The sequence below is a fragment of the Mobula birostris genome, chromosome 6 (assembly GCF_030028105.1).
Source record: "Mobula birostris isolate sMobBir1 chromosome 6, sMobBir1.hap1, whole genome shotgun sequence".
NCBI classification, from domain to species: domain Eukaryota; kingdom Metazoa; phylum Chordata; class Chondrichthyes; order Myliobatiformes; family Myliobatidae; genus Mobula; species Mobula birostris.
Genome location: NC_092375.1, coordinates 178882086 through 178907529, shown reverse-complemented (window position 1 = coordinate 178907529; position 25444 = coordinate 178882086). Strand labels below are relative to the sequence as shown.

General features: G+C 41.4%; 1 protein-coding gene across 1 annotated transcript in view; it reads right to left on the bottom strand.

Moving 5' to 3' along the window:
* Positions 1–25444, bottom strand: part of pkp4 (plakophilin 4) — a 181391-nt gene that overhangs the window by 124828 nt on the left and 31119 nt on the right. Inside the window, exons 2-3 of the mRNA XM_072262006.1 lie at positions 16470–16568; positions 15539–15663 (exon numbers count right to left, since the gene is read on the bottom strand). Of these exons, the coding sequence (XP_072118107.1) occupies positions 15539–15589 (51 nt within the window). The 5' untranslated portion in view covers positions 15590–15663; positions 16470–16568. The remainder of the gene's footprint in view (positions 1–15538; positions 15664–16469; positions 16569–25444) is intronic.

The following is a 25444-nucleotide window of genomic DNA, read 5'->3' as shown; positions in this document are numbered from 1 at the left end:
TCATGCAATATTTTCTCAACAGCATGGGAAGGGATGTGCTCCACTTTGAAGTGACATTTTCAGTTTCGCAAGTAATTGCTCTAGTAGGTTCTAGAAGTTCTACTGTCAGGAGCCTAAAAGGCACTTGGGTGAGTCCTTCAGCTCGTTCTTCCTCCCCACCACTTGCAACACTTTCCAGCTACCATGCAGTAATTTTTTTTTTTAAAAAATGCTGTTTCCTAAACCTGGAATTCCTTCCTTTGAATGGAATGCATAGGTGTAAAAGATTACTGCAAGTTAAATTTAAACTTTAAGTGTTCTGAAACAAAATTACTTTCTAAATGTTAATATCCAAGTTGTAAAGTTTGATATTGCAGAGGGTGAACAGCTTTAAGTTCCTCAGCATACACATCACTGAGGATCTTACGTGGTCTGTACATACCGGCTGTGTGGTGAGAAAAAAAAAGCACAACAGCTCATCTTTCACCTCAGATGGTTGAAGAAGTTTGGCATGAATCCCCACCCTAAGGACTTTCTACAGGGCATAATTGAGAGTATCTTGACTGGCTGCATCACTGCCTGGAATGGGAACTGTACTTCCCTCAATCCCAGGACTCTGCATAGAGTGGTGTGGACAGCCCAGCGCATCTGTAGATGTGAACTTCCCACTATTCAGGACATTTACAAACACAGGTGTGTAAAAAGGGCCCAAAGGATCATTGGGAACCCAAGTCACCCCAACCACAAACTGTTCCAGCTGCTACCATCCAGGAAATGGTACTGCAGCATAAAAGCCAGGACCAACAGGCTCCAGGACAGCTTCTTTCAACAGGCCATCAGATTGGTTAATTCACGCTAATACAATTCTATTTCTATATTATATTGACTGTCCTGTTGTACATACTATTTATTACAAATTACTATAAATTGCACATTGTACATTTAGACAGGGACATAATGTAAAGATTTTTACTCATGTATGTGAAGGATGCAAGAAATAAAGTGAATTCAATTCAAATTCAATTCCAGCATAATGTTCAAGTTTCATAAAATGCTGCCTGATCCCCACCGTGTGAAGAACACAGATGTCCATTTCAAGGCAGGAATAGGGGATTCAACTTTCAACTGGTGTAAATCTGAGCACAAACACAAAAATCATATGGTGTTTTCCTGATTTACACTTTCAAATGCAAACTAAACTTCTGCATTCCCAATTAGAATTTTAAAAAAGTTACAATTTAACTAGGTTATCAGGAGGCAAACTTAGATTTCCAGAGTTTCAGTTTCTGTATATGTTTATTCATATAAAACTCTGATGGCTAATCAGAACTAAATATATAGAGAATCCCAATGACATGTGCAGGCAAACTACTGCTGTGCCTTTCAGATAATTTTGCAAGTCAATTTTCCACTGAGGGGTACTCAGATTTTCTTACAAGCTGGGCCATTCCTGAGGGTAGACTGAAAGACAGCCTTCTACTCAAGCCAGCACCACAGATGGTCCAGAACAGAAGCAAGTGTTTCCACAGCATGGAGCTGAATGGGGAAGTGCCAAACTCCATATATGCATGCTCCAAGACTGCCAATCTAACACTGCCTCAGATTAGATGTGATGCATGTACAGTGGCCCTATAAAAAACAGATGAAAAATAATCAGGAGATAAGTGATATTATTTTGATTTAATTGCTAATTTAGGAGCATCTGCAGGTTATTATATTATTCTTAATTATGAAGCCCAAAGAGTTTGAATTCCCCATCACCCCCCTCAAAAGGAATTTACAAAATTCACTTTCAGCAGTCATTGGAACAGAGTTCCAATGCAGACATCCCACCTCTCCCGGAACTTCTGGGAGTCTCCCGCGTATTAATAGTGGCTCCCTGATGCCCGCAAATTAGATACAATATCACGGAGATCAATTTTTTTTTTGAGAGAGAGCGAGCGAGAGCGAGAGAGAAAGCAGAGAGAGAGCGGAGTGAGAAAGCGAGAGCGCGCGAGCGACAAGAGAGAGCGCGCAAGCGACAAGAGAGAGCGCGCAAGCGACAAGAGAGAGCGCACGCGAGCGAGAGCGCACAATGGCAGAGTGTTCCCAAAAAATATAAAACGTACGTCACCCCAGACTACACTAAAGTGTAGCCCTGCCTAATAGGGGTCAAAATAATGACAGTGCTCCTCGTTGCACTGTTTGCAACAGTGACTTTTCTATTGCCCGTGGTGGGTTAAGACTGTAAAAGACATGTTGAGGTAAGTTTAACAGGTGTCATTCATTCATTAGCATAGCTAACATTATTTAAACTAGCTGGTCAGCTGCTAAGGAGCTACTCTATTGCAGACATCCCACCTCTCCCGGAAGTCTCCCACAATTTGATGGTGCTACCTCCCTGAAATGAGTTTTTGCAGGGTGGGATGTCTGCCAATGGATCAATGCTAACACAGTTAAGAGGGTTGTGACGCACAAGTCTAATATGGAAGCCTGGTGGGTACTTTTATAAGTTACTTGGCAATCTGCTCCATCCTCTGCTTCTGAGAAGCCACAAGTGTGGTCCTGCTGCAGGGACCCAAGATTGTCAGCATCAAGGGCCAGAGATTCCTAGGAATTTATGGGGATGATGCTTTTCTTCAAGAAAGCTTTTAAGAACATCTTAAGTTTCAGGAGGCTGGTGCCAGCTATGTAAACAAGTTGGCCCCAATCCTGGAAGCTCTGGATGAAGTCAAAGAGCACTTTAAAAAAAAAAAGTGCTCTGCCTACCAAACGAAGACAAACTGATCCTTGTTGGTGACTTCAATGTCAGTGTGAAGAGGGACCTGATCCCCTACCAAGGTGCAATCAGCAAGGAAGAAATAGGAATCAACTCTCCAATAGTGTCCTTCTCTTGACAATATGCACAAAACATGGCTTTGTAATTAAACAGGGTGTTATGACAAGGACCACAGAACACTGCCGGTTTAAGGACTTGCATGTATTAAGTTTGATTATTGTCTGAACAAGGGACTTAAAGATGACTATCACCTGTGCCATGACAAGCACTAATGCCTCAGACTGATGACAGCTGAATCTCCTCTATAATCTCTAACAACATAGCCTCAAAACAACAGCTGCATCACATGATGACCAATGTCAAAGTTAAGAACAGATAGCTCAACTCACATAGTGCTATACCAACCCTGCCTGTAGGAACTGACAGCTGCTCTGAAATCCATTATAACTGACACCTATAAGGAGGCTTGGCTTCTCTATCAGGAACAATCAGGACGGAGCATGACGGAAATCAAGAATTATAAGTACAAGTGATTCCAAGATTGGAAACTCCGTCATTCAAAGGGAAAAAAATGCTTTGACTATATGGACCAGAACCAGCAAAACATAGTTAACCTGAAGATCAAATGAAGAGAGTAAAAGGAGACTCAAAAATGTCTCACTGAGTACAATTTCTTCTGTGCAGAATACAGGATAAACACTAACAGACTTGGATACATTCCAGAATCAATAATCAGGATGAGATTTAATATCACTGGCATATGTCATGAAATTTGTTATGTGGCAGTCGTACATTGCAATACACAATAATGACATTAAAGTACATTTATTAAAAAAAGTTAAATTAAATATGTAGTGCAAAAAGAGAAAAAAAGTAGTAAGGTAGTGTTCAAGGGATCAAAGTCCATTTCACTTACTACAAAATGTCTATTACAGCTGTACAAATCATTGTTATCCATGTGATCAGGAACTATACACTTATCCTCTAATTTTTTTACATAATACTTTATAAATAAACTAACATCTCTTGCCTTCCTTTAAAACAATCAAGCTAAACATGTAGAGCATGGGTAAGCTGTCAACATTAATTTATTCATCTGCAAAGGGAATCTAGCCAAGGTAGAGTTATGCTACCTCAAGGCACTAAATGTTAAAAGTAGGAATGAAGAGCAATTAGGAAACTAGTTAAAAAATGTTCAGTTTTCATTGCACTCTTAAACACCAGTAGATCAGTATTTTTACACAAAGGAAAATTTCTTTGCCTTCACAGAATTAAATTACATTTTCATACAGTACTGTGTAAAGTCTTAGGCACATGTAAAAAAATTCTGTAATGCAAAGTTGATTTCAAAAATAATGAAAGTTTCTAAATATCAAAAAAATGCTATAAAGAGCAGTAGACAGTAAAAAAAAATCAAATCAATAGGTACACTGGTGTGCAGTTTTATAAGAAAAATCGGCTGGTAGGTTGTTCTAAGCATCTTGGAGAACTTGCCACAGTTCTTCTGCAGACTTTGGCTGTCTCACTTGCTTCTGTCTCTCCAGGTAATTTCAGACAGCCTCCATGTGGTGTTGAGATCCAGGCCCTGTCATATCATCTGGAACCATACAAAATTAATCTGGGGTGCCTGAGACTATTGCACCATACTGCAAGTTACAGTGGATTCCACTTAATTGGGACACATTGGGGCCAGTATATTTTAGCCCAATTAAGCTTAATTAAGCAATTAAGCCCAGTTAACCAAAAAGATTCACAGAAATAGTTAAAACAGGTATTTAAAAAAGACAAACTGAGTTAATATTCATTTAAATGAAATACAGGACTGAATTAATACATTATCAATAATACTACACTATTGTAAAACTATTACCTTCCTATAGTTACTGGAATTCATCCAGGGTGTGCAATGAACAAAATCAGTCCAGCTAGAACAGATAATGGACCACCTTTATATGAACAATTGCAATCTCCAACTCGGCCTGAAACGTCGACTGCACCTCTTCCTACAGATGCTGCCTGGCCTGCTGCGTTCACCAGCAACTTTGATGTGTGTTGCTTGAATTTCCAGCATCTGCAGAATTCCTGTTGTTTGCAATTTCCAACCCTTCATTTTCATTGTAACATTCAAGATGATTGGCAATATCTTCAAATTCTTTGTAGTTCATAACCTGAAGCTGTGAAATTGTTTCATTTTCACTCCCTGCTGTTTCTGGCATCTCTAAGCCAGAACGCTTAAAACCATAGTGAGCAAAATAGCTCAGAATTGTCTTACTGCTTATTTCGTACCAATCATCAGTGACAAAAATCACTTTTTTTGGAACAAAATAAACTCAACACTGTTTAAAAACTGTTTGCTTTTAGCACCGTGTAGTTTCTAATGGTACGCGACTCATGCTAGTTACAACCTATTCAGCAAGTCTCCTTTCCCAGTAGATCAGCATTATGTCCCTACTAAACAAAGGGAATCCTGGCAATTTTCTCAGTGTGCTTTTGTTCTTTAAGAGTTACCCCAAATGAGAGGCTGCTCCGATTAAATGATAGCCTAATTAACCAGAATCCGCCGTATTATGTTTAAGCTCCTCTTTGGGCTTGTCTCACCTCTAACTCTCCTGATTCCATAACCCTGTAATGAGATACAAAAGGAAAGAAGCTTGAAGTCTGGGCAGAGAAATGTGGAATCAGACAAGCATATATGGGCCTGATCCTGGTTTCCCAATTGCATGGAAATTTATGGTGTTTTAATGAGCAAAACCTATTACTGCATGCATACTTACAGCAGACTAACAGCACATCTAACCACTCAAAATAAAGAGAATAGAGAGGTTAAAGAGGTAAGCAAGTTCAATCTAGTTTAACTGCCCCCCTGCAAAAGTGTTTGCACTACTCTGCATATTCTTCTTACATTTATATCCTCCCATACAAACATTAACTTGACTTTTGATCACTGCCCAATTAATGGAATGCAATACACACTGATCTTCTTAGACACCAAACAAATTCAACCTGGCCGAGTACAGTCAGTGAAACTAGTACTCCCGCATTTCACATCTTCAACAGGAAGAATTCCAAGCAGTACACTTCAAAAGATTGGCTAAAGGAACAAAAGTGGTGCCTATGCTTGGAGGTTCGAAGCATAATGCCCATTATACCAGAGTCAGGAAAATACAGCAAGCCTAGTGTTTTTCAATAGCATTTCCTGGCAACGTCTGGTAAAAAACTTCGGGTGGCAGGTATGAGGTCTTAACTTAAAACTGTGTTAATCAACCATTTTAAATGGAAAATAATGACTAACCCTTGAGATTATTTTAAAAAAATGGCTAGCTGTCCCCGCCTTTCTCTGGTTAGGCAAAATTATTTAAGCGTGGGGGGAAAAAAGACAAGTCCTAACTAAAGTCTTAATAGTTCATCTATTGCTAAGGCCTGTAGGCTTTATCATCGTCAACCATTCCAAATTCTGGAATGATACCAATCAGAACAAACATAATTAAATTTTGGAACGCCTGTTATTTTGGTTCAATATGTCCTGGTTTAATATTTCAGGGAAAGAAAGGTACTATTGTCAAAAGGAAAACAACTTTAGTCTTTTCAAATACAGGCTATCTTCTGGTCACAAATACCTGATATGGATAAGCCTACATAGGAATGAACTCCAAAATGCTATTAAATTCAGAAGACTGATGTACATGCATTTCTTCTCATGAACAGTGGAGCTAGTTTCCTATCACTCCACCAGTTTTAGTAATTGTTCTTATCAGTCCCATGTACTTTAGATATCATTCATTAGAGCACTGTGGAGATATGGTTACCATAATCAAATGATTTGTTTATTTTCCAACTTGTGGACAAAATACACTTAAGGATGTCTGTGAAAATGCAATCTGTTCATTAGGCATGAAGAGTCTATAACTGAAGGCATATACACAAAGCTACCTTCATCATTAACCTCTGCAACTTAAAAGGCAAATCACCTCCTTTGGTGTTACTCCTGTAAGCATATCAAAAATTCCCTATTAGTAGTACAGAAGAGCGTTACACTTTGGTTTGTAGTAGGTTAAAGAAAATAGCATCAAGGACTTGTACCATTCAGTGCCACAAAACTATAGAGTTCACCATACAAATATGGTGAACTCTACAGTAAACAATGGTTAATATAAGTTTACAGGGAAGAAAAACTAATGAGCTACTTCCAATAAAACAGGATCATTTCAAGATAAATGCAGAGAATGAAATCTAACTTGTATTTTTTTTTGCTGTCAACTATAGCAGTGAAGTCACCAAGTCTGAATGGTAATTGAATTATCTTCATTTCAGTGAGCGCTAAGAATAAAACTACACACAGGGTATGAATAAATGCAGATGTTAGTTTTCAGAGGGGGGAGTAACAGAGTCAACACACTATTAATAATAATTTAAGTTTTTTGTTTGGTCAATGTGTTCCTTAACAAATTGAGATTTTCTTTCACTTTTCTATTTGTAGTATCAAAATACAAACTGGGAGTAAATTAAATGTAATGCTGCTATCCTTTGAGATTATACAAGCAACAAAATAACTTAAACATGTTTCTTTGGAAATGAGACAAAAAATAATTATAATTGATAACATCGGTAGCTATGGTGTCAGATCTAAATCTCTGCTATTTTGAGACAATATCCACTCCAAGTGGATCACTTAATGAACTAACTGGACAAACTTCAGGGAAGTGCTTCTGGTGGCTGAAATTCAAAAAGATTCATAGTAAACCAATTATAACACACAAATCCATCAGGCATGACCCTAACTCATTACTAAGAATTGATAGAATAGCATAAGGAAGTGCCCTGTTTGATCATTAAAAAAGTCAGATCTCATTTTTAAGGCAGCAAGGGCAGAAACAGAAATACCACAAAAAAACTTCGTTAATTTTTAAGTTTTGTGTCAAGTGGCACGAACCAATTCTTGCAGAAAAATACATGTGCTAAAGTAACCAATGTTACATTCATAGATACGGCTTCCCAGAAATGAATTATGCAGTTCCTGGTGTTTTAAACTGGGATTTTGCCAAAATTGAAACTGTTTACACCCAAAATAAAATAAAGAGATGCTACCATCAAATAAATTTAGCTGGTACTCTAATATTAATTGACAAATAGACAGATACAACAGCAAACCACAAGCAATGCAAGTATGCGAGTATATAAAACAAATAGTTGGCACTAAGTTGCACAAACATAGATATGAAATGAAAAGCAATGGTAAACAGCTGGTAACAGAGCCAGAGAGTTCTTTGAAAAAGCCAGTTAAGATATTTTTATCCAGGTTGGATGAATATGGAGATTACACTAATTTTTTTTCTAAATTTTCCTCCTAAATTTCCCCTCTATCTTCCTCCAAGTCTTAATTCCATTCCTCCCTAGGTTTTGCCAATCTGCAAAACTTTCCCTTTGAGGACAATCCGAAATGTTACCAAGTTCAGTTTCTGTTGATACCATCTAGACCACTTATGCACATCCATTTGCTCGAGTATTTTTTGTTTCATATTGTTCTTTATTCTTACTAAAATAGCACAAAATTATTAAACAAATTTTAGTTTGATCACTTGGATCTTAAATTTCAAGTGTTATCATTTCAAAATGCAATGCTCTTTTGTTACAAGCAAACAAAACACTGGTGATGTCAGTGCTCAGTATTTATATACCAAAATAAAACATCTGTTTGCAACTAACATTCAGGTAATTCTTTGGCAGTTGACTAATAAAGTAAGAAATAAAAGTCAAATTGGAATCAGGAGGCATGCTAAAGATTAATAACCATTCTCCAAAAGTTTAGAAATTTTAGCTCAGAAGCTGCTTTGTTCTCTGACAATGCTAAAGCTAGCCCAAGCAAGATAACTTACCAATTCCTTTTTACTACGTTGAAGATCACCCTGCTTGAAATGACATATTAATTTTATGAATACAATTTTAACTACAGGTTTCCATTACTTATTCCATTCTTTTACTGATAAATGTATTGTTTCCCCAAACATCTTTTTGTTAAGTAAGCTTTTTTGCTTTACAATAGCTCAAAGTACAATGGTTGCCTATGAAGGCTGGGATAGTTGATTGAGCTTTTTAAAATCACAATCTTCAGGCTGAGCATTATAAACACAAGAGAATGGAGAATTTCTACCACATCCAAAAGGAGATGCTAAAAATCTACAAGGCCTGTGTAAGAGGTCTAACAGCACATGGAACAGCTATTGTTAATCCCCAACAATGCCTTGCATTCATGACAGCCAGGTTGTAGCACTGAGGCCTGCATCTGAACACTAAGTAATTGCACCACCCAATATAGCCCTACCCGGTCCTCACTGACAGCTGCTGCACAATGCCTCATTGATACCCTCTATCATTATTTGACAGACACAGAAAAAACACTGGTTAACAAGCTGAAACCTGACCAACAGTTTAACAACTTCATTCATAAAAATATATTCTTCGGAACATTCTCAAAATTATCTGAAGCACAAACCTCAAATGCTACAAGTTTCTTTTAAAATTCAGAGTTCAAAGGAATCCATTTCAGAAGATGCTCTCCGCAGCTTAGTATGTCAAGTTAAACACGATTGCTTCAGGCTCTGTAAATTATGGATGCAGACTAAATTTTAGGAAAGTGCTATTTTGATCACTTTCAAATGAATTGGAATGGACAGTGGTTAAAAATAATTTTGTGCAATTAGCTCAGTAGAAGTGAACCACCCCCACCTTACTGTAGTGGTTGCACTGCATTCCTAGAAAACCTTCCGTTATTTTCTGTAGTGTGAACCTATTGTTCTCCATTAACTTCCATATTATAAACAGACACATGTATTCTTACAAGATGTTGTTTTCCCCTACATTACACCATTCTAATCAGATGACAAAATGATCCACAAACAAGAGACACTTCAGTCCATGGCCTCCTCTGCTGCTGCAATGAGGCCACACTCAGGTGTGAGGAGCAACACCTTGTACTCCGTCTGGGTAGCCTCCAACCTGATAGCATAGACCTTAAGACATGGGAACAGAATTAGGCCATTCAGCCCATTGAGTCTGCTCCACCATTCTATCATGGCTGATCCCAGATCCCACTCAACCCCATACACTTGCCATATCCTTTGATGCCCTGATCGATCAGGAAACGATCAACTTCCGCTTTAAATACGCCCATGGACCTGGCCCCCACCTCAGTCTGTGGCAGAGCATTCCACAGATTCACAACTCTCTGGCTAAAAAGACTGCTCCTTACCTCTGTTCTAAAAGGTTGCCCCTCAATTTTGAGGCTGTACCCTCTAGTTCTGGATACCCTCACCATAGGAAACATCCTCTCCACATCCACCCCATCTACTCCTTTCAATATTTGGTAGGTTTCAATGAGATCCCACCACCCCCACCCGCCGCATTCTTCTAAATTCTAATGAGTAAAAGCCCAAAGCTGCCAAACGTTTCTTATATGTCAGGGAGGGGTAGCACCTCTGGTGGGGGAACATGTCGCGTCCTTTTCAGAGCGGTTAGTCCACCTTTGGTCCCCACCTGGCACTCAGCTCTCACCTGTGGCTCCCCGTAGCTGTTTGCATGCGACAGCGGCCACACCCCGGGCAACGGCTTCGACAAGTCGGCTAAACCAGGTGAGGGTAGCCGACGGGTCTCAAACCCTCAGTGTGATAGGGAGTTGTCCATCCCAGCATGTGAAGACAGACTCCGGCGGATTGAGCGGACGAGACCTATGGAAGGTCCAACGGTCAAGAAGGCGGTCTCTGCAAGCATCGTGGAACGTGTAGAGCAGGCCAAGACACAGAAGACGTCCTGGTCATCCACTGCGCCTAGTCCCATCTCCAGCCATCTAGACTGTCTTGCCACTGGATCCAGATGGGAATTGGGAAGAGGGAATGAGGCTGACGTTGCGCAACTCTCCCTCACTTAAATCCAAATCACGCGCTAGTCTCGACACCATCATAATGGTGTCGAGGTCCTCATCGACGTCGACGATGGACGAACAACCATATATAAACCCCTTAATTCCTGGAATCATCCTTGTGAACATCCTCCAGACTGTCTCCAATGACTACACAACAATTCTGAGGTATGGCACCCAAAACCCCTGACAATAACATGAACATAGATTTTTCGAACTTCCACTAAGACTTTTATACATTGTGGGGATCATTTTTGAGTTATTTTCAAAACCTTTGATTTGTTGTAAAAGTACAGATGGTGGCTAATAATATATTTTACTATATGATAAAGGGGTTTTCCCGCAAACAACAGGAATTCTGCAGATGCTGGAAATTCAAGCAACACACATCAAAGTTGCTGGTGAACGCAGCAGGCCAGGCAGCATCTGTAGGAAGAGGTGCAGTCGACGTTTCAGGCCGAGACCCTTCGTCAGGACTAACTGAAGGAAGAGTGAGTAAGGGATTTGAAAGTTGGAGGGGGAGGGGGAGATCCAAAATGATAGGAGAAGACAGGAGGGGGAGGGATGGAGCCAAGAGCTGGACAGGTGATTGGCAAAAGGGGATACGAGAGGATCATGGGACAGGAGGTCCGGGAAGAAAGACAAGGGGGGGGGGCCCAGAGGATGGGCAAGAGGTATATTCAGAGGGACAGAGGGAGAAAAAGGAGAGTGAGAGAAAGAATGTGTGCATAAAAATGAGTAACAGATGGGATACGAGGGGGAGGTGGGGCCTTAACGGAAGTTAGAGAAGTCGATGTTCATGCCATCAGGTTGGAGGCTACCCAGACGGAATATAAGGTGTTGTTCCTCCAACCTGAGTGTGGCTTCATCTTTACAGTAGAGGAGGCCGTGGATGGACATGTCAGAATGGGAATGGGATGTGGAATTAAAATGTGTGGCCACTGGGAGATCCTGCTTTCTCTGGCGGACAGAGCGTAGATGTTCAGCAAAGCAGTCTCCCAGTCTGCATCAGGTCTCGCCAATATATAAAAGGCCACATCAGGAGCACCGGACGCAGTATATCACCCCAGTCGACTCACAGGTGAAGTGTTGCCTCACCTGGAAGGACTGTTTGGGGCCCTGAATGGTGGTAAGGGAGGAAGTGTAAGGGCATGTGTAGCACTTGCTCCGCTAACACGGATAAGTGCCAGGAGGGAGATCAGTGGGGAGGGATGGGGGGGGACGAATGGACAAGGGAGTTGTGTAGGGAGCGATCCCTGCGGAATGCAGAGAGAGGGGGGGAGGGAAAGATGTGCTTAGTGGTGGGATCCCGTTGGAGGTGGCAGAAGTTACGGAGAATAATATGTTGGACCCGGAGGCTGGTGGGGTGGTAGGTGAGGACCAGGGGAACCCTATTCCTAGTGGGGTGGCGAGAGGATGGAGTGAGAGCAGATGTACGTGAAATAGGGGAGATGCGTTTAAGAGCAGAGTTGATAGTGGAGGAAGGGAAGCCCCTTTCTTTAAAAAAGGAAGACATCTCCCTCGTCCTAGAATGAAAAGCCTCATCCTGAGAGCAGATGCGGCGGAGACGGAGGAATTGCGAGAAGGGGATGGCGTTTTTGCAAGAGACAGGGTGAGAAGAGGAATAGTCCAGATAGCTGTGAGAGTCAGTAGGCTTATAGCAGACATCAGTGGATAAGCTGTCTCCAGAGACAGAGACAGAAAGATCTAGAAAGGGGAGGGAGGTGTCGGAAATGGACCAGGTAAACTTGAGGGCAGGGTGAAAGTTGGAGGCAAAGTTAATAAAGTCAACGAGTTCTGCAGGCGTGCAGGAAGCAGCGCCAATGCAGTCGTCGATGTAGCGAAGGAAAAGTGGGGGACAGATACCAGAATAGGCACGGGAACATAGATTGTTCCACAAACCCAACAAAAAGGCAGGCATAGCTAGGACCCATACGGGTGCCCATAGCTACACCTTTAGTTTGGAGGAAGTGGGAGGAGCCAAAGGAGAAATTATTAAGAGTAAGGACTAATTCCGCTAGACGGAGCAGAGTGGTGGTAGAGGGGAACTGATTAGGTCTGGAATCCAAAAAGAAGCGTAGAGCTTTAAGACCTTCCTGATGGGGGATGGAAGTATATAAGGACTGGACATCCATGGTGAAAATAAAGCGGTGGGGGCCAGGGAACTTAAAATCATCGAAAAGTTTAAGAGCGTGAGAAGTGTCACGAACATAGGTCGGAAGGGATTGAACAAGGGGTGATAAAACAGTGTCGAGGTATGCAGAGATGAGTTCGGTGGGGCAGGAGCAAGCTGAGACAATAGGTCGGCCAGGACAGGCAGGTTTGTGGATCTTGGGTAGGAGGTAGAAACGGGAAGTGCGGGGTGTGGGAACTATAAGGTTGGTAGCAGTGGATGGGAGATCCCCTGAGCGGATAAAGTCGGTGATGGTGTGGGAGACAATAGCCTGGTGCTCCTTAGTGGGGTCACGATCGAGGGGTAAATAAGAGGAGGTATCCGCGAGTGTCGCTGTGCCTCGGCAAGGTAGAGGTCAGTACGCCAGACTACAACAGCACCTCCCTTATCGGCGGGTTTAATAATAAGGTTAGGATTAGTGCGGAGAGAGTGGAGAGCAGAGCGTTCAGATGGAGTGAGGTTGGAATGGGGACAAGGTGCGGTGAAGTCGAGACGGTTGATGTCCCGTCGGCAATTAGCGATAAAGAGATCCAGAGCAGGCAAAAGACCAGAGCGGGGTGTCCATGAAGAAGAGGAGGGTTGAAGACGGGAGAAGGGGTCATCGGTGGGGGTGGAAGAGTCCTTGCCGAAGAAGTAGGCTCGGAGACGGAGACGGTGGAAGAAAAGTTCCGCATCATGGCGAACACGGAACTCGCTGAGGTGTGGGCGAAGGGGGACAAACGTGAGGCCCTTACTGAGAACAGAGCGTTCTGCCTCCGACAGTTGAAGGTCGGAGGGGATGGTAAAGACCCGGCACGGATGAGAGCTGGGATCAGAGGGGGGAGGGGGGAGGCTGGGGGTGTCAATGGAGAGGGGAGGGTTGGGGTGAGAGGAAGATGGAGCCTCCGAGGGCCCAGGGGTTGACGGTGGGATCTGAGGAAGACGGGGCTGTGGAGTGGTGGTGGGGGAAGGGGAGACGGGAGTCACAACAGCAGCACATAAAGACCCGGCCTGGAGTTCAAGGCTGGAATCTTGAGAGCTGGGATCAGAGGCGGGAGGGGGGAGGCTGGGGGTGTCAATGGAGAGGGGAGGGTTGGGGTGAGAGGAAGATGGAGCCTCCGAGGGCCCAGGGGTTGACGGTGGGATCTGAGGAAGACGGGGCTGCGGAGTGGTGGTGGGGGAAGGGGAGACGGGAGTCACAACAGCAGCACATAAAGACCCGGCCTGGAGTTCAAGGCTGGAATCTTGAGAGCTGGGATCAGAGGCGGGAGGGGGGAGGCTGGGGGTGTCAATGGAGAGGGGAGGGTTGGGGTGAGAGGAAGATGGAGCCTCTGGTTTTCCCCCCTTTTTTCTTGCTTTTCCTAACAGCTCTGACTTTGGTAGTGGGTTTAGATTTTTTTCCCTGTATAACAAAATTAGTATATTTCAATATTACGATTTAATCTAATTTTTTATGAATACAGGGTTTGTGATTGTAACTATTTTTAATATATTTGGTACTTTTTTTTCTTTTTACTTATAATATATATCTTCCTGTACCCTGTATTCCTTTATGCAGTAACTAATAAAAATATTGAAAGAACTTCCACTAATTGCCCTCCTCACCATTCTGCATACCCATTTCTCTCTCTCACCTCATCTCCTTACCGCCCATCACCTCCTTCTGGTATTCTTCCTCCTTCCCTTTCTTCCATGGTCTTCTGTCCTCTATCAGAATTTCCCTTTTCCAGCCCTTTATCACTTTCACCAACCAACTTCCTAGCTCTTTACTTCACTCCTCCCTCTCTCCCAGTTTCACCAATCACCTACCACCTTATACTTCTTCCTCCATACCGCCTCCCCCCCCCACCCTTTTTACACTGACTTCTCCCCTTCCTCTCCAGTGCTGATGAAGGGTCTTGGCCCGAAACGTCAACTGTTTACTCTTTTCCATAGATGCTGTCTGGCCTGCTGAGTTCCTCCAGCATTTTGTGTGTATGACAAAGTGACTGCCACTTAATTTAATGTTCAACATTAACATTAGATTCATGGATGAACAAAGCTTATGCAAAATAAACAAATGTCAATTTTTAGTTTTAATCACCCTCAGTACTATTGCATTCTTTGGCAAGGCATTTCTCTGAAGTGCAAGGCTAATTGGGACAGAAACGTGAAGAAAGTTGGTGTAGGAGATCAGTAGGGTTATGGTTAAAACAGAGTGATTTTGTGTAAGTTGTATAAAGGCAGGGGGACTACTTTAAGGAGCTGACCATGGCTACTGCAGCTCTCCACAATGCAGCCAGAGGCAATAATTTGCAGATTAAGAGTGCTTTGTTCATGCCCTTGGACTGGAGAAGGTACAGCAGAGAGGCCTGGCTGTGACTGCCAACACAATTGATACTATATCCAAATCTTATTGCCTCACTACTGGAAGACTAAAAACAGACTGAATTTAGTTTTTCACATTTATTATTCTCATTATTCTATCAAGAGTGAATTTTACTCCATATCTCACAATTTTGGGTAGTCACTGGTGAATTCACAAGGATGAGTTTCTGTAATCTGAATGGCTGCAAGTGCAGGCGGGTGTGGGTGGGGGAAGGGGGGGAAGGTTCACCTGCACTTATAGTTCATCAGTTCAGTATTTACAAAACTGTATAATTTAGGAGATGATAAAGCAAGAATGTTAAAAAATCAAGATTGTCTTCATGCTTAGAACTAAATGAAATTAATCAGGAGTTATACACAACTATCATACCTGTTCTTTGACTGAAGCCAAAATGGTGGTTGCTGTTGCCTCAGACTCCATTCCTAGATGAGTAGGAGGCTTCCCACATGGGAAGCAGCCCCTATTCCATCAATCCAAAGCTGTAGACATGTTCCCTAAAAATTAAGAAACATTAATTAATTCTTTAAAAAGATTTCCCTGGTAATCAGAACTCAACAAACATATTATTTCTAAACAGCAATTCAATTAATTAAAAAAGCAGATTTTCCCCTTCTTTCATAGTTGTTTCACTCTAAGCACATCTGAGTAAACCAGAACAAGCTAAAGATATTTGCATACCTTCCTAGGAAGGTTGACTATGATGGACCAAAAGCTAAAGCCTGCACTCATGACCTCGTTTTGTTACTTCATGTACTCTTTTCCCACAACAATCTTCAATTCCTTTACAGAATGCATGTCTCACTACAAACATCAGGACCTCTTTCCCATCCCCTAAAGCCCAGCTTGTGGTAACCAGCTACCAACATGAACAAAAGCAGTTCATCTTGTGAAATTATGACATTGCCCTAAGATTCCAGTATGGAATACCTATTATGTTTTTTTTAAGTCAGGATAATGAATGATTTATAGGGAAATTTGCAGGTAATTGTGTTTGTACATGTCTATGTGGTGATAGAGCCTGTAGGTTTGATTAGCCACAATTTAACATGACAGGTAACTGCAGTGCAAGTTGTTGTTGGTTCAAATTGCAGTCAGAATGCATCTCAATGAAGTGAATCAACAAGTGATGAATTGGTACCAACAGGTTGGTGCATAGTAAACCTGTACATACTAAAGGGTGTTGAACTCCAACTGATATTGATCTTGTAATCATTCAGGCAAGAAGAGAAAAACAATTCCATGGCATATCTGACATGCTTTCTGGAAAAGGCTATGGAGATATGGCAGGCATGTGACTTACCACGAGATACCAAGACTCTGACCCGCTCTTGTCGTTGCAGCCTTTGGAGGGGTGTAAATGACGTGAAATTGCTGAACTACTCAGCTGCTGAGGCAGCATCTGCAGAGAGAAAAGCAGTATTATAGTTTCAGCTTTATGATCTGAATCACAAGTGATGATAATCAGCTCTGATGAAAACTCCTCAATCTGACCGCTTCGCTAAGTACTTCTAGCATTCTGTTTTTTTAAAATATTTCAGGTTTCCAGCATTGGTAGTATTTTTCTTTCATAAGGCTGGCCTTATTTAGCTTCTGGTTGATAATGATCTCCTTTGGATGTTAGGGGATTAAATGGTAATGCCATGGAATATCAGGAGTAGAACTTCTTTTTTGATTATTACAATTATTTGGCACTTGAGACACTTATTATTTATTTCTCAAATCCAAACTGTCTACACAGTGGTGCAACTCCTTCAGGATGCCAATACAAATTGTGTGTAATCACAAGTGAGCAGCCTTACTTCCAATGCAGGGTCATTGACAAGGCAGGCCAACTTGAGGTACTTCCAGAATTGAGACAGGCAACAACCAAAACCCATCTTTCATCTGAAAGCATGTATCTTACTAGTGAAGAACTTTCGCCTTGTTTCTCATTAACTACAGGTTTTGCAAGGGTTCTTAGATCACCTGTTCAATCAAATGCTATTGCAAAGACATTGATCATCTCCTTTGAATCTAGATCTTATACCCAATTTTCAGTGATCAGTTGTTAAATGCTGATAAGCAGGTGACTGAGAATAATCACAATCAACATCACGTTTTATCAATATAGTCTAAATTTTTTTTTGTTGATAGAACAGAACTAATTTTCCTTTGTACAGGTGCTGGAATTACAATTATACATATTAAAGCAAACTGTGCGTAGTCCAGGGATCTAATTCTACAGCAGTACAAGGGGTGATTGATAAATTTGTGGCCTTAGGTAAAAGGAGTCAATTTTAGAAAACCCAGCACATTTATTTTTCAACATAGTCCCCTCCTACATGTACACACTTAGTCCAGCGGTCGTGGAGCAAACGGATCTCTTCTTTGTAGAAATGGTCCACAGCGGGGTAATTGATCAGTTCGTGGCCTAAGGTAGAAGGAGATAAGCTATTAACTTCAAACTTTCCGCATTATCACTCAAAGAGTTGAACTGCATGTGGACGTAATGAGAGGGTCTTGGACTTCTAGGTGGTCCACAGCAGGGGTGATTGATAAGTTTGTGGCCTTAGGTAGGAGGAGATGAGTTATACAGCTCTTGTTACATGCACGTGCAGTTCAACTCTGAGTGAAAATGCAGAAAGTTTGAAGTTAATAACTCATTTCCTTCTACATTAGGCCATGAACTTATCAATCACCCCTGCTGTGGACCACTTTCTGGAGGTCCAAGTTGACGACTTCTACAAAGAAGGGATCCGTAGGCTCCTCGACCGCTGGACTAAGTGTATAAATGTAGGAAAAATAAATGTGCTAGGTTTTCTAAAATTGACGCCTCCTACCTTAGGCCATGAACTTATCAATTACCCCTCGTATAGATTGTCAAATGCTCCGGTGTTGCTTTTTGACAACATGGAAGTGAAGCAAATTACCTTCAGGTGTGATTTCATTCAAAGGCCAAGAAGGTTCATCCCTGAAGACTTCTAGATGAAGATGAATGCAGGCTTATCTTTGGAACTCAAAGACTGGGCCACCATTGATCATTTGGATGATATGCATGTTCCTGTGCCAATAAAGGAAAGGAAAGGTACGCTGCATCCAGAGTTTCTCCGGTTAGCAGACGATTTCCCTCCACGCCTCTCTGAGGTAGTGGGGGACCACGTACGAGGCAAGTTACAGCAGTGGTTTGCCATTGTCTTCTGCCGGGTGAGTTTCCAAAGAGATCACCAGCTCGTAGCCCAGCACGGATGGAAAGTGTGCAGGGGAGCCGGATGGATTCGAACTCAGGACCTTTCGTCCCGAAGTCCGGCACTGATGCAACTACGCCACCAGCCGGGTCATAGTTATTAACCTCCAATGACAATCAGATGAAGTAGCACTGCAGAGGTAAGACAATCAAGTTATTTGGTTAATTTGCTAGTTCCAGACACTATAATGTCTTGCCACAGGTAACAGGCTGCCCACACTCTACTGGGAAGCATGACCCCTGCCTTATTTGTTTCTGAGGCACTATGAATATCATCTTCAAAATCTTCCAAATCTAACAGCAGAATAAATCACCCCCAAGTCCCTTCCCAGGCCAAGATCCATGCTCTCATTACACAAAATTGGCTCAAAAACACTAGACATAATGTTTGTGAACCTAACACTAGATTGCCAAAACAAATTCAGTATTCTGAGCACCATCACCATAAGAGATTTCCAAATGAGTGTGGGAAACAAAAAAAAAACCCCACGATTCCCAATTTCTTGTGGCCACTCAAATTGGGAGGTCAATATTTATTCTGGCACCAAGAACTCATGTCTCTTTATATGCAGAACACCAATGGAAAAAGGCAGAGGTGTCCATCTGCCCCTTCACACACCCCCTGCATCACCTGTGATTATATGCAAGTATACTGTTGTCCAACTGCTTCCACAAAATTCCAAAAAAATCATCTCTCTGTTAATGTTGCCCTACTTATTATTTATTTGGAAATAACAGTGTGGAACAGGCCCTATCGGTTCTTTAAGCTGCACCACCAGCAACCCACCAATTTCACCCTAAGCGAATCATGACACAATTTACAATGGCTAATTAATCTACTAACTTCATCTTTCGACTATGGGAGGAAACCAGAGCATGCTGAGGAAACCCATGCATTCATAGGAAAAACATAAACTTCTTAAAGGTGATGTCATAATTGAACTCTGATACCCTGGACTGCAATAGTGTCATGTTAATCACTACACTACCACAACGATCAATTGCTAAACACTTCCAGTAAATCTTCCGAGATTTCGTTTGTTCATATCAAAATGCTATTCATTTGGAGTGGATGAAACAGTAGGTAACTTCTATTGATTGTTCATGTATTTATGTGCAAATCAACATTGCTATCATTTCTATCAATCTGTTTTCCCAGTGAATCTTTTCCTTCAACATTTGTGAAAATCAAATGTCAGACTCAAAGGATTGGGACCGCAGGGAGGTCAGAGGAAGGCAAGTAAAGTTCTATAGTTTTAATCGTTCAGCATTTACCATGGCGCTCCTACCTAATTAATTGGAACAAAGCTGTGATATATGCACTAACCAAAAAGGCCAAAGCAATTTAAAAGTATTTCTAATCATCACATTTTATCTGGATTCCAGAGTTATTTTGGTTAATAACTTCAAATATTGTTCAAAGGCTCTGCAAGTCCAAAGTTTTAAAAAGGAAATAATTAATAAACTGAATTTGATACTTGAAAGGATAAGACCAAATTGCTCTTTATTCATGTTTATGGTATTACAAATAGAAAGTAAATTAATTGCACATTCTAATAGTACCTATAGTTAAATATTTCTCTGTATTAGTCATAGCAATGGGAATTTTGCAATTTCAGAGAATCATGGCTTTGTCACTAACACCCTGCTTAGGGAGCAGCAAAGGAGGGATAGGCAGTAGAAAAACTAGCAAAAGTTGCTCAAGGCTGACATCAATAGTTTAAGTGTTATAACTTGTCAGAGCATTTCCTTTTAAACACAGCACTTTCTATATATTAGTCATTTATTACATGCCCATTTCAGAACGCAATACTGTTTTATTTCAACCCTGACTCATGTGATTGAGCAATGGGGTGCAGTCAAATTGTGAGATGACTACGATAGTAAATTTTTCATTTGTTCATTACAAACTTTGAACCAATTGAAACCCAAGATAACATTTTAGTGATAGGACCAGCAAAGAGATTCCCGCTATCTCTAGATACTCAGCCAGTAACCAAGAGTTAAAGAAGTGGATTGAAGGATCTAAAGTCAGAAAAATACTTCACAGAAACAGGCACCTCAGCCCACCTAGTCCATACCAAGTCATTTAAACTGTCTACTTCCATCGACCTACACCAGTACCATAGCCCTCCATACACCTATCCAAACTTCCCTGAAACATTGAAATCCAGCTCATATGTACCATTTGAGTTGGCAGCTTGTTCTATATGCTCATGATCCTTCAAATGAAGTAGTTACCCCTCATGATCCCCTTAAACTTTTTACCTTTCGCCCTTAACCCATGACATCTAGAAGTAGTCCCACCCAAACACAGTGAGAAAAAGACTGCTTGCATTTACCCTATTTATACCCCTCATAGTTTTGTATACCTCTGTCAAATCTCTTCTCAATCTCCCACATTCTAAGGAATAAAGTCCTAACCTATTCAAGCTTTCCATATAACTCAGGTTCTCCAGACTTGACAAAATCCTTGTAAATTTTCTCTGTCCTCTTTCAATCTTATTGACATCATTCCTGTAGGTGGGTGACCAAAATTGTACACACTCCAAATTAGGCCTCACCAATGTCTTATACAACTTCAACATCCCACCTCTTGTACTTGATACTTTGATGTATGAAGGCCAATGTGCCAAAAGCTTTCTTTAAAACCATCAAGCTGTGACGACACTTTCAATGAATTATTGATTTGCATTCCCAGATCCCTTCGCTATACCGCACTCCTCAATGCCCAACTGTGCAAGATCTAACCTGGTTGGTCCTATTGAAGTGCAACACCTTGCACTTATCTGCATTAAATTCCATCTACCATTTTTCAGCCCAAATACTCCAAGCATCCATAGTTACCACATTCAAATTTCAAGGTTACAGAATGAACACTGGGAAAAACAGCAAGTCACTGCAATCTCTTCAGCTCATTCAGATTTATATCCCAAGTCAGAGTTTAGTGGAACTATTTTTCTCCATCCCATGGACCTTACCTTTTCCAGTCCCTTTTCTACTTTTGATCTGCTGCTGGTAAGCCTCACCAGTCACCACCAGTTCATAAATTTCCTTGGACCTCAGTATTCTCTTATATAACCATATAACAATTTCAGCATGGAAACAGGCCATCTTGGCCCTTCTAGTCTGTGCCGAACTCTTACTCTCACCTAGTCACACCGACCTGCACTCAGCCCATAACCTTCCATTCCTTTCCTGTTCATATATCTATCCAATTTAACTTTAAATGACAACATCGAACCTGCCTCAACCACTTCTGCTGGAAGCTCATTCCACACAGCTACCACTCTCTGAATAAAGAAGTTCTCCCTCATGTTACCCCTAAACTTTTGCCCTTTAACTCTCAACTCATGTCCTCTTGTTTGAATCTCTCCCACTCTCAATGGAAAAAGCCTATCCACGTCAACCCTATCATCCCCCTCATAATTTTAAACACCTCTATCGAGTCCCCCCCCAACCTTCTACGCTCCAAAGAATAAAGACCTAACTTGTTCAACCTTTCTCTGTAACTTAGGAGATGAAACCCAGGCAACATTTTAGTAAATCTCCTCTGTACTCTCTCAATTTTATTGACATTTTTCCTATAACTCAGTGACCAAAACTGTACACAATACTCCAAATTTGGCCTTACCAATGCCTTATACAATTTCAACATTACATCCCAACTCCTATACTCAATGCTCTGATTAATAAAGGCCAGCATACCAAAAGCTTTCTTTACCACCCTATCCACATGAGATTTCACCTTCAGGGAACTATGCACTCTTCCTGGCATTTTACATGGATCTCTTGGACATTTCCTTGAAATGAAAATGCAAACAAAAAACTGTAGATATTGTAAATCTGAAATTGATGGAAACATTGAAGTTCTGACAAAGGATTCCAGACACTAAACATTTCACTTTCCACAGATGCTTCCTGACTTTGAATATTTAACAGCACTTGTTTTTAATCTCTGAACAATTTCCTGTTATATGATGTTCATTTTATGCAAGCTTCAATCATGCAGTACTACTGTCATCCTCTAATTACTTCTCACAGCTGACCAGTTGCTGTTCTTCACTTACCTTTGAACCTCAGGAACAGTCCAATCCAAATTTTAGAATATAGGTCCTTCTCCTTCTAGTTAGCATTCAATAGTTGCCCATAGAGTATCAAAGCATTGGTCAAACACCTTTTCAGGAAGTTCTCTGGTCTACTTTTCAGACATTTTCCTTCCTAGCTCAATAGCATGTTACCCCTGAAAGCTCTGTGTGAACTTGTCCTTTCCACCTCAAATCATCTGTGATATTAGCTCTCTCTATTCACACAGCCCAACTTGCCAAGAACATACAGCAGCCTCTATTTCACAATATTTGACACTAACAATCCTTAATAGATATTCCCTATTTATTCCTTCTCCCACATTCTCTGTAAATTAATTCATTTTGTCTTTCCCAGTTCTAACAAAGGGACTTCAGTCTGAAGTGTTATACATACTTCTTCCATATTCTGGCTGATCAGAGTGCTTCCAGCACTTTCTGTTAAGATTTAGTACTGTACATAATAATTGCCTGCATTGCTAAGTATCTTCCATTTCAACCAATTAAAAAAATCTGAAACTATATTCTCTATATAGTTTTCTTCTTAAATCTCTATGGAACTTTGAGTTACCATGAGAAGAGAATTTCCGACCAAGAATGCGATAGGTGGCCCAAAGATCATTCAAACAGTCTTAAAAAAATTAATTCCACATTTATTGAAATAGGAACAGTTTGTTCAGAATCTTCCTTATTTAGCAATAGCAACAATAATGATATTAGATTTATTCAACTTCAGAACTGAAGAAATACCTAACACTCAAATGTTTCCATCACTGCCAGGAAACCTCACTTAAGCAGTACAGCTTACTGAACATTTAGATAGCCTGCAAACTGCACTATACTTGAGCTACAAGATCTGAACAGAAGGCCCTAGACAGCACATGTTGTACAATAGAATATGATCTACCCTAACTGTTTGGCAAATTAATAAATTGCCTGGTGTTCCAGTGACAAGCAACTTGGACCACAGAACTACTCTTCTCAGTTTCTGGATTGGGCAAGTTTTAACATCTTCCTACCTAATCATAGCCCAGATAATAGAATTTTTTTGGGCTAAAAATTTCAACACAAGCTTTCTATCTGCATTCACTGTCTGCTTGGGCCCCAACTGCCAGAGGACCTTCCTTGTCAGCTCAAGATGAAAGCCCAGAAAAAAATATATAGACAGCAATTACATCTAGCAATCAAATTAACACTAGCATTACCAAGATTACATTTTCTATGCATGCACACACTTGTACTGACAAGATCGGCTCTCAGAAAATGACAAGTTACATTTCCTTGGCCTAGATCCTAACAAAGGCTTTAAAATTCAGGAAAGAAGAGGGAAATTTAGTACAGCTGTTTAAATTCAGGTCTTTTATTCAAGGAGACTGTCAATGAACAGAATAAGTTTCTAGAACAACTATTGAAAATAGATTATGCCTCAAACAACACTTTCCCTTCAACATTAAGGCAGTGGTCCCCAACCACCGGGCCACAAGGAAACGATATGAGTCAACTGCACCTTTCCTCATTCCCTGTCATGCCCAGTGTTGAACTTGAACGCACGCGAGGTCATTACCCACGTGAGGACATCAGTCGGTCATTAACCTACAACAACTTGATGAGTAAAAACTAAACGTCACTTGAGAGTTTCTTTGGAAGAGATGGTAGGGGACATAAAAGGCCTAACGATGATGATAACTCAGAGACAGCTGAGGCCGAAACTGCAAAAAAAATCTTCCTTCAACAGAAAATACGACGAGTCGTACATAAAATATGTCTTTATTGCGACTGGTGACTCGCACGCTCCAAGCCCCCTGTATGTGATATGTGGAGACAAGCTGTCTAATGAGGCAATGAAGCCCTCAAAACTGCTTCGGAACCTTGTGTCCAAGCACCCTGCACTTAAAGACAAACACGTTGAGTTTTTTGAGCGGAAAAAAAATGTAAGTAAGCGGAACAGAAGCAAGTGCTGAGAGCCACCACCTCCACAAATGCTGCTGCTCTGAGAGCGTCATACTTAGTGGCTAGCTGTATTGCTAAGGCTAAGAAGCTTTCACTGTTGGTGAAGAATTGATTCTGCCTGCTGCCGAGTACGTGTGCCGTGAACTGTTGGGAGAAGCTGCAGCTAACAAGATGGCACAGGTTTCTCTCTCAGCTACCACAGTTTCAAGGAGGATCGATGACATAGCGGAGGACATCGAAGCACAGCTGTTGGAAGGGCTTAACTAGTCTGGTTTCACCACCCGAGTCAAAGAAGCTGCTCCTGAATGCCAGTCTACACACTGTGTGACACACAGGGAAATGCTGGCTAGCCGAAAAATGTCACCTGATCTTAACAGCGTATTGAGTGACGTTGTTGAAATTATCAATCACATCAAAGCAAAAGCCCTTAACTCAGGTCTGTTAAAGCAGCTTTGCGAGGAAATGGATGCACAGCATAAACGCCTTCTCTTACACACTGAAGTCAGGTGTCTATCAAGGGGGAGAGCCCTGGCCAGGGTTTTTGAGTTAAGAGAGCAGCTACAGAGATTTCTTTCAGGAAAAAAAGTCACCACTGGCAGCACGCTTCAGTGACGAGGAGTGGATAGCAAAACTCCCTTACCTGTGTGACATCTTCAACTTGCTCGATGAACTCAATTTATCACTTCAGGGGAGAATGACAACTGTCTTCAAGTTGGTAGATAAAGTGTCTGCTTTCAAAGCCAAACTGGAACTGTGGGGACGGTGAGTGGACAGGGGCATACTTGACATGTTCCTAACATTAGCTGGGAATTTGGGAGAGACTGAGGCTCACAGCTGGTGTGTGAACACCTATCTTCACTGTCGACAGAATTCGAGTATTACTTCCCAACTGCAAGTGACCCAAGACATGAAAAGGAATGGGTCCGTGACCCATTTGTGAATGTCCCAGGTGAATCATCCACATCAGCGGTGGGAAGAAGGTCAACTCCTCGAGCTTGCAAATGACGGTGGGCTGAA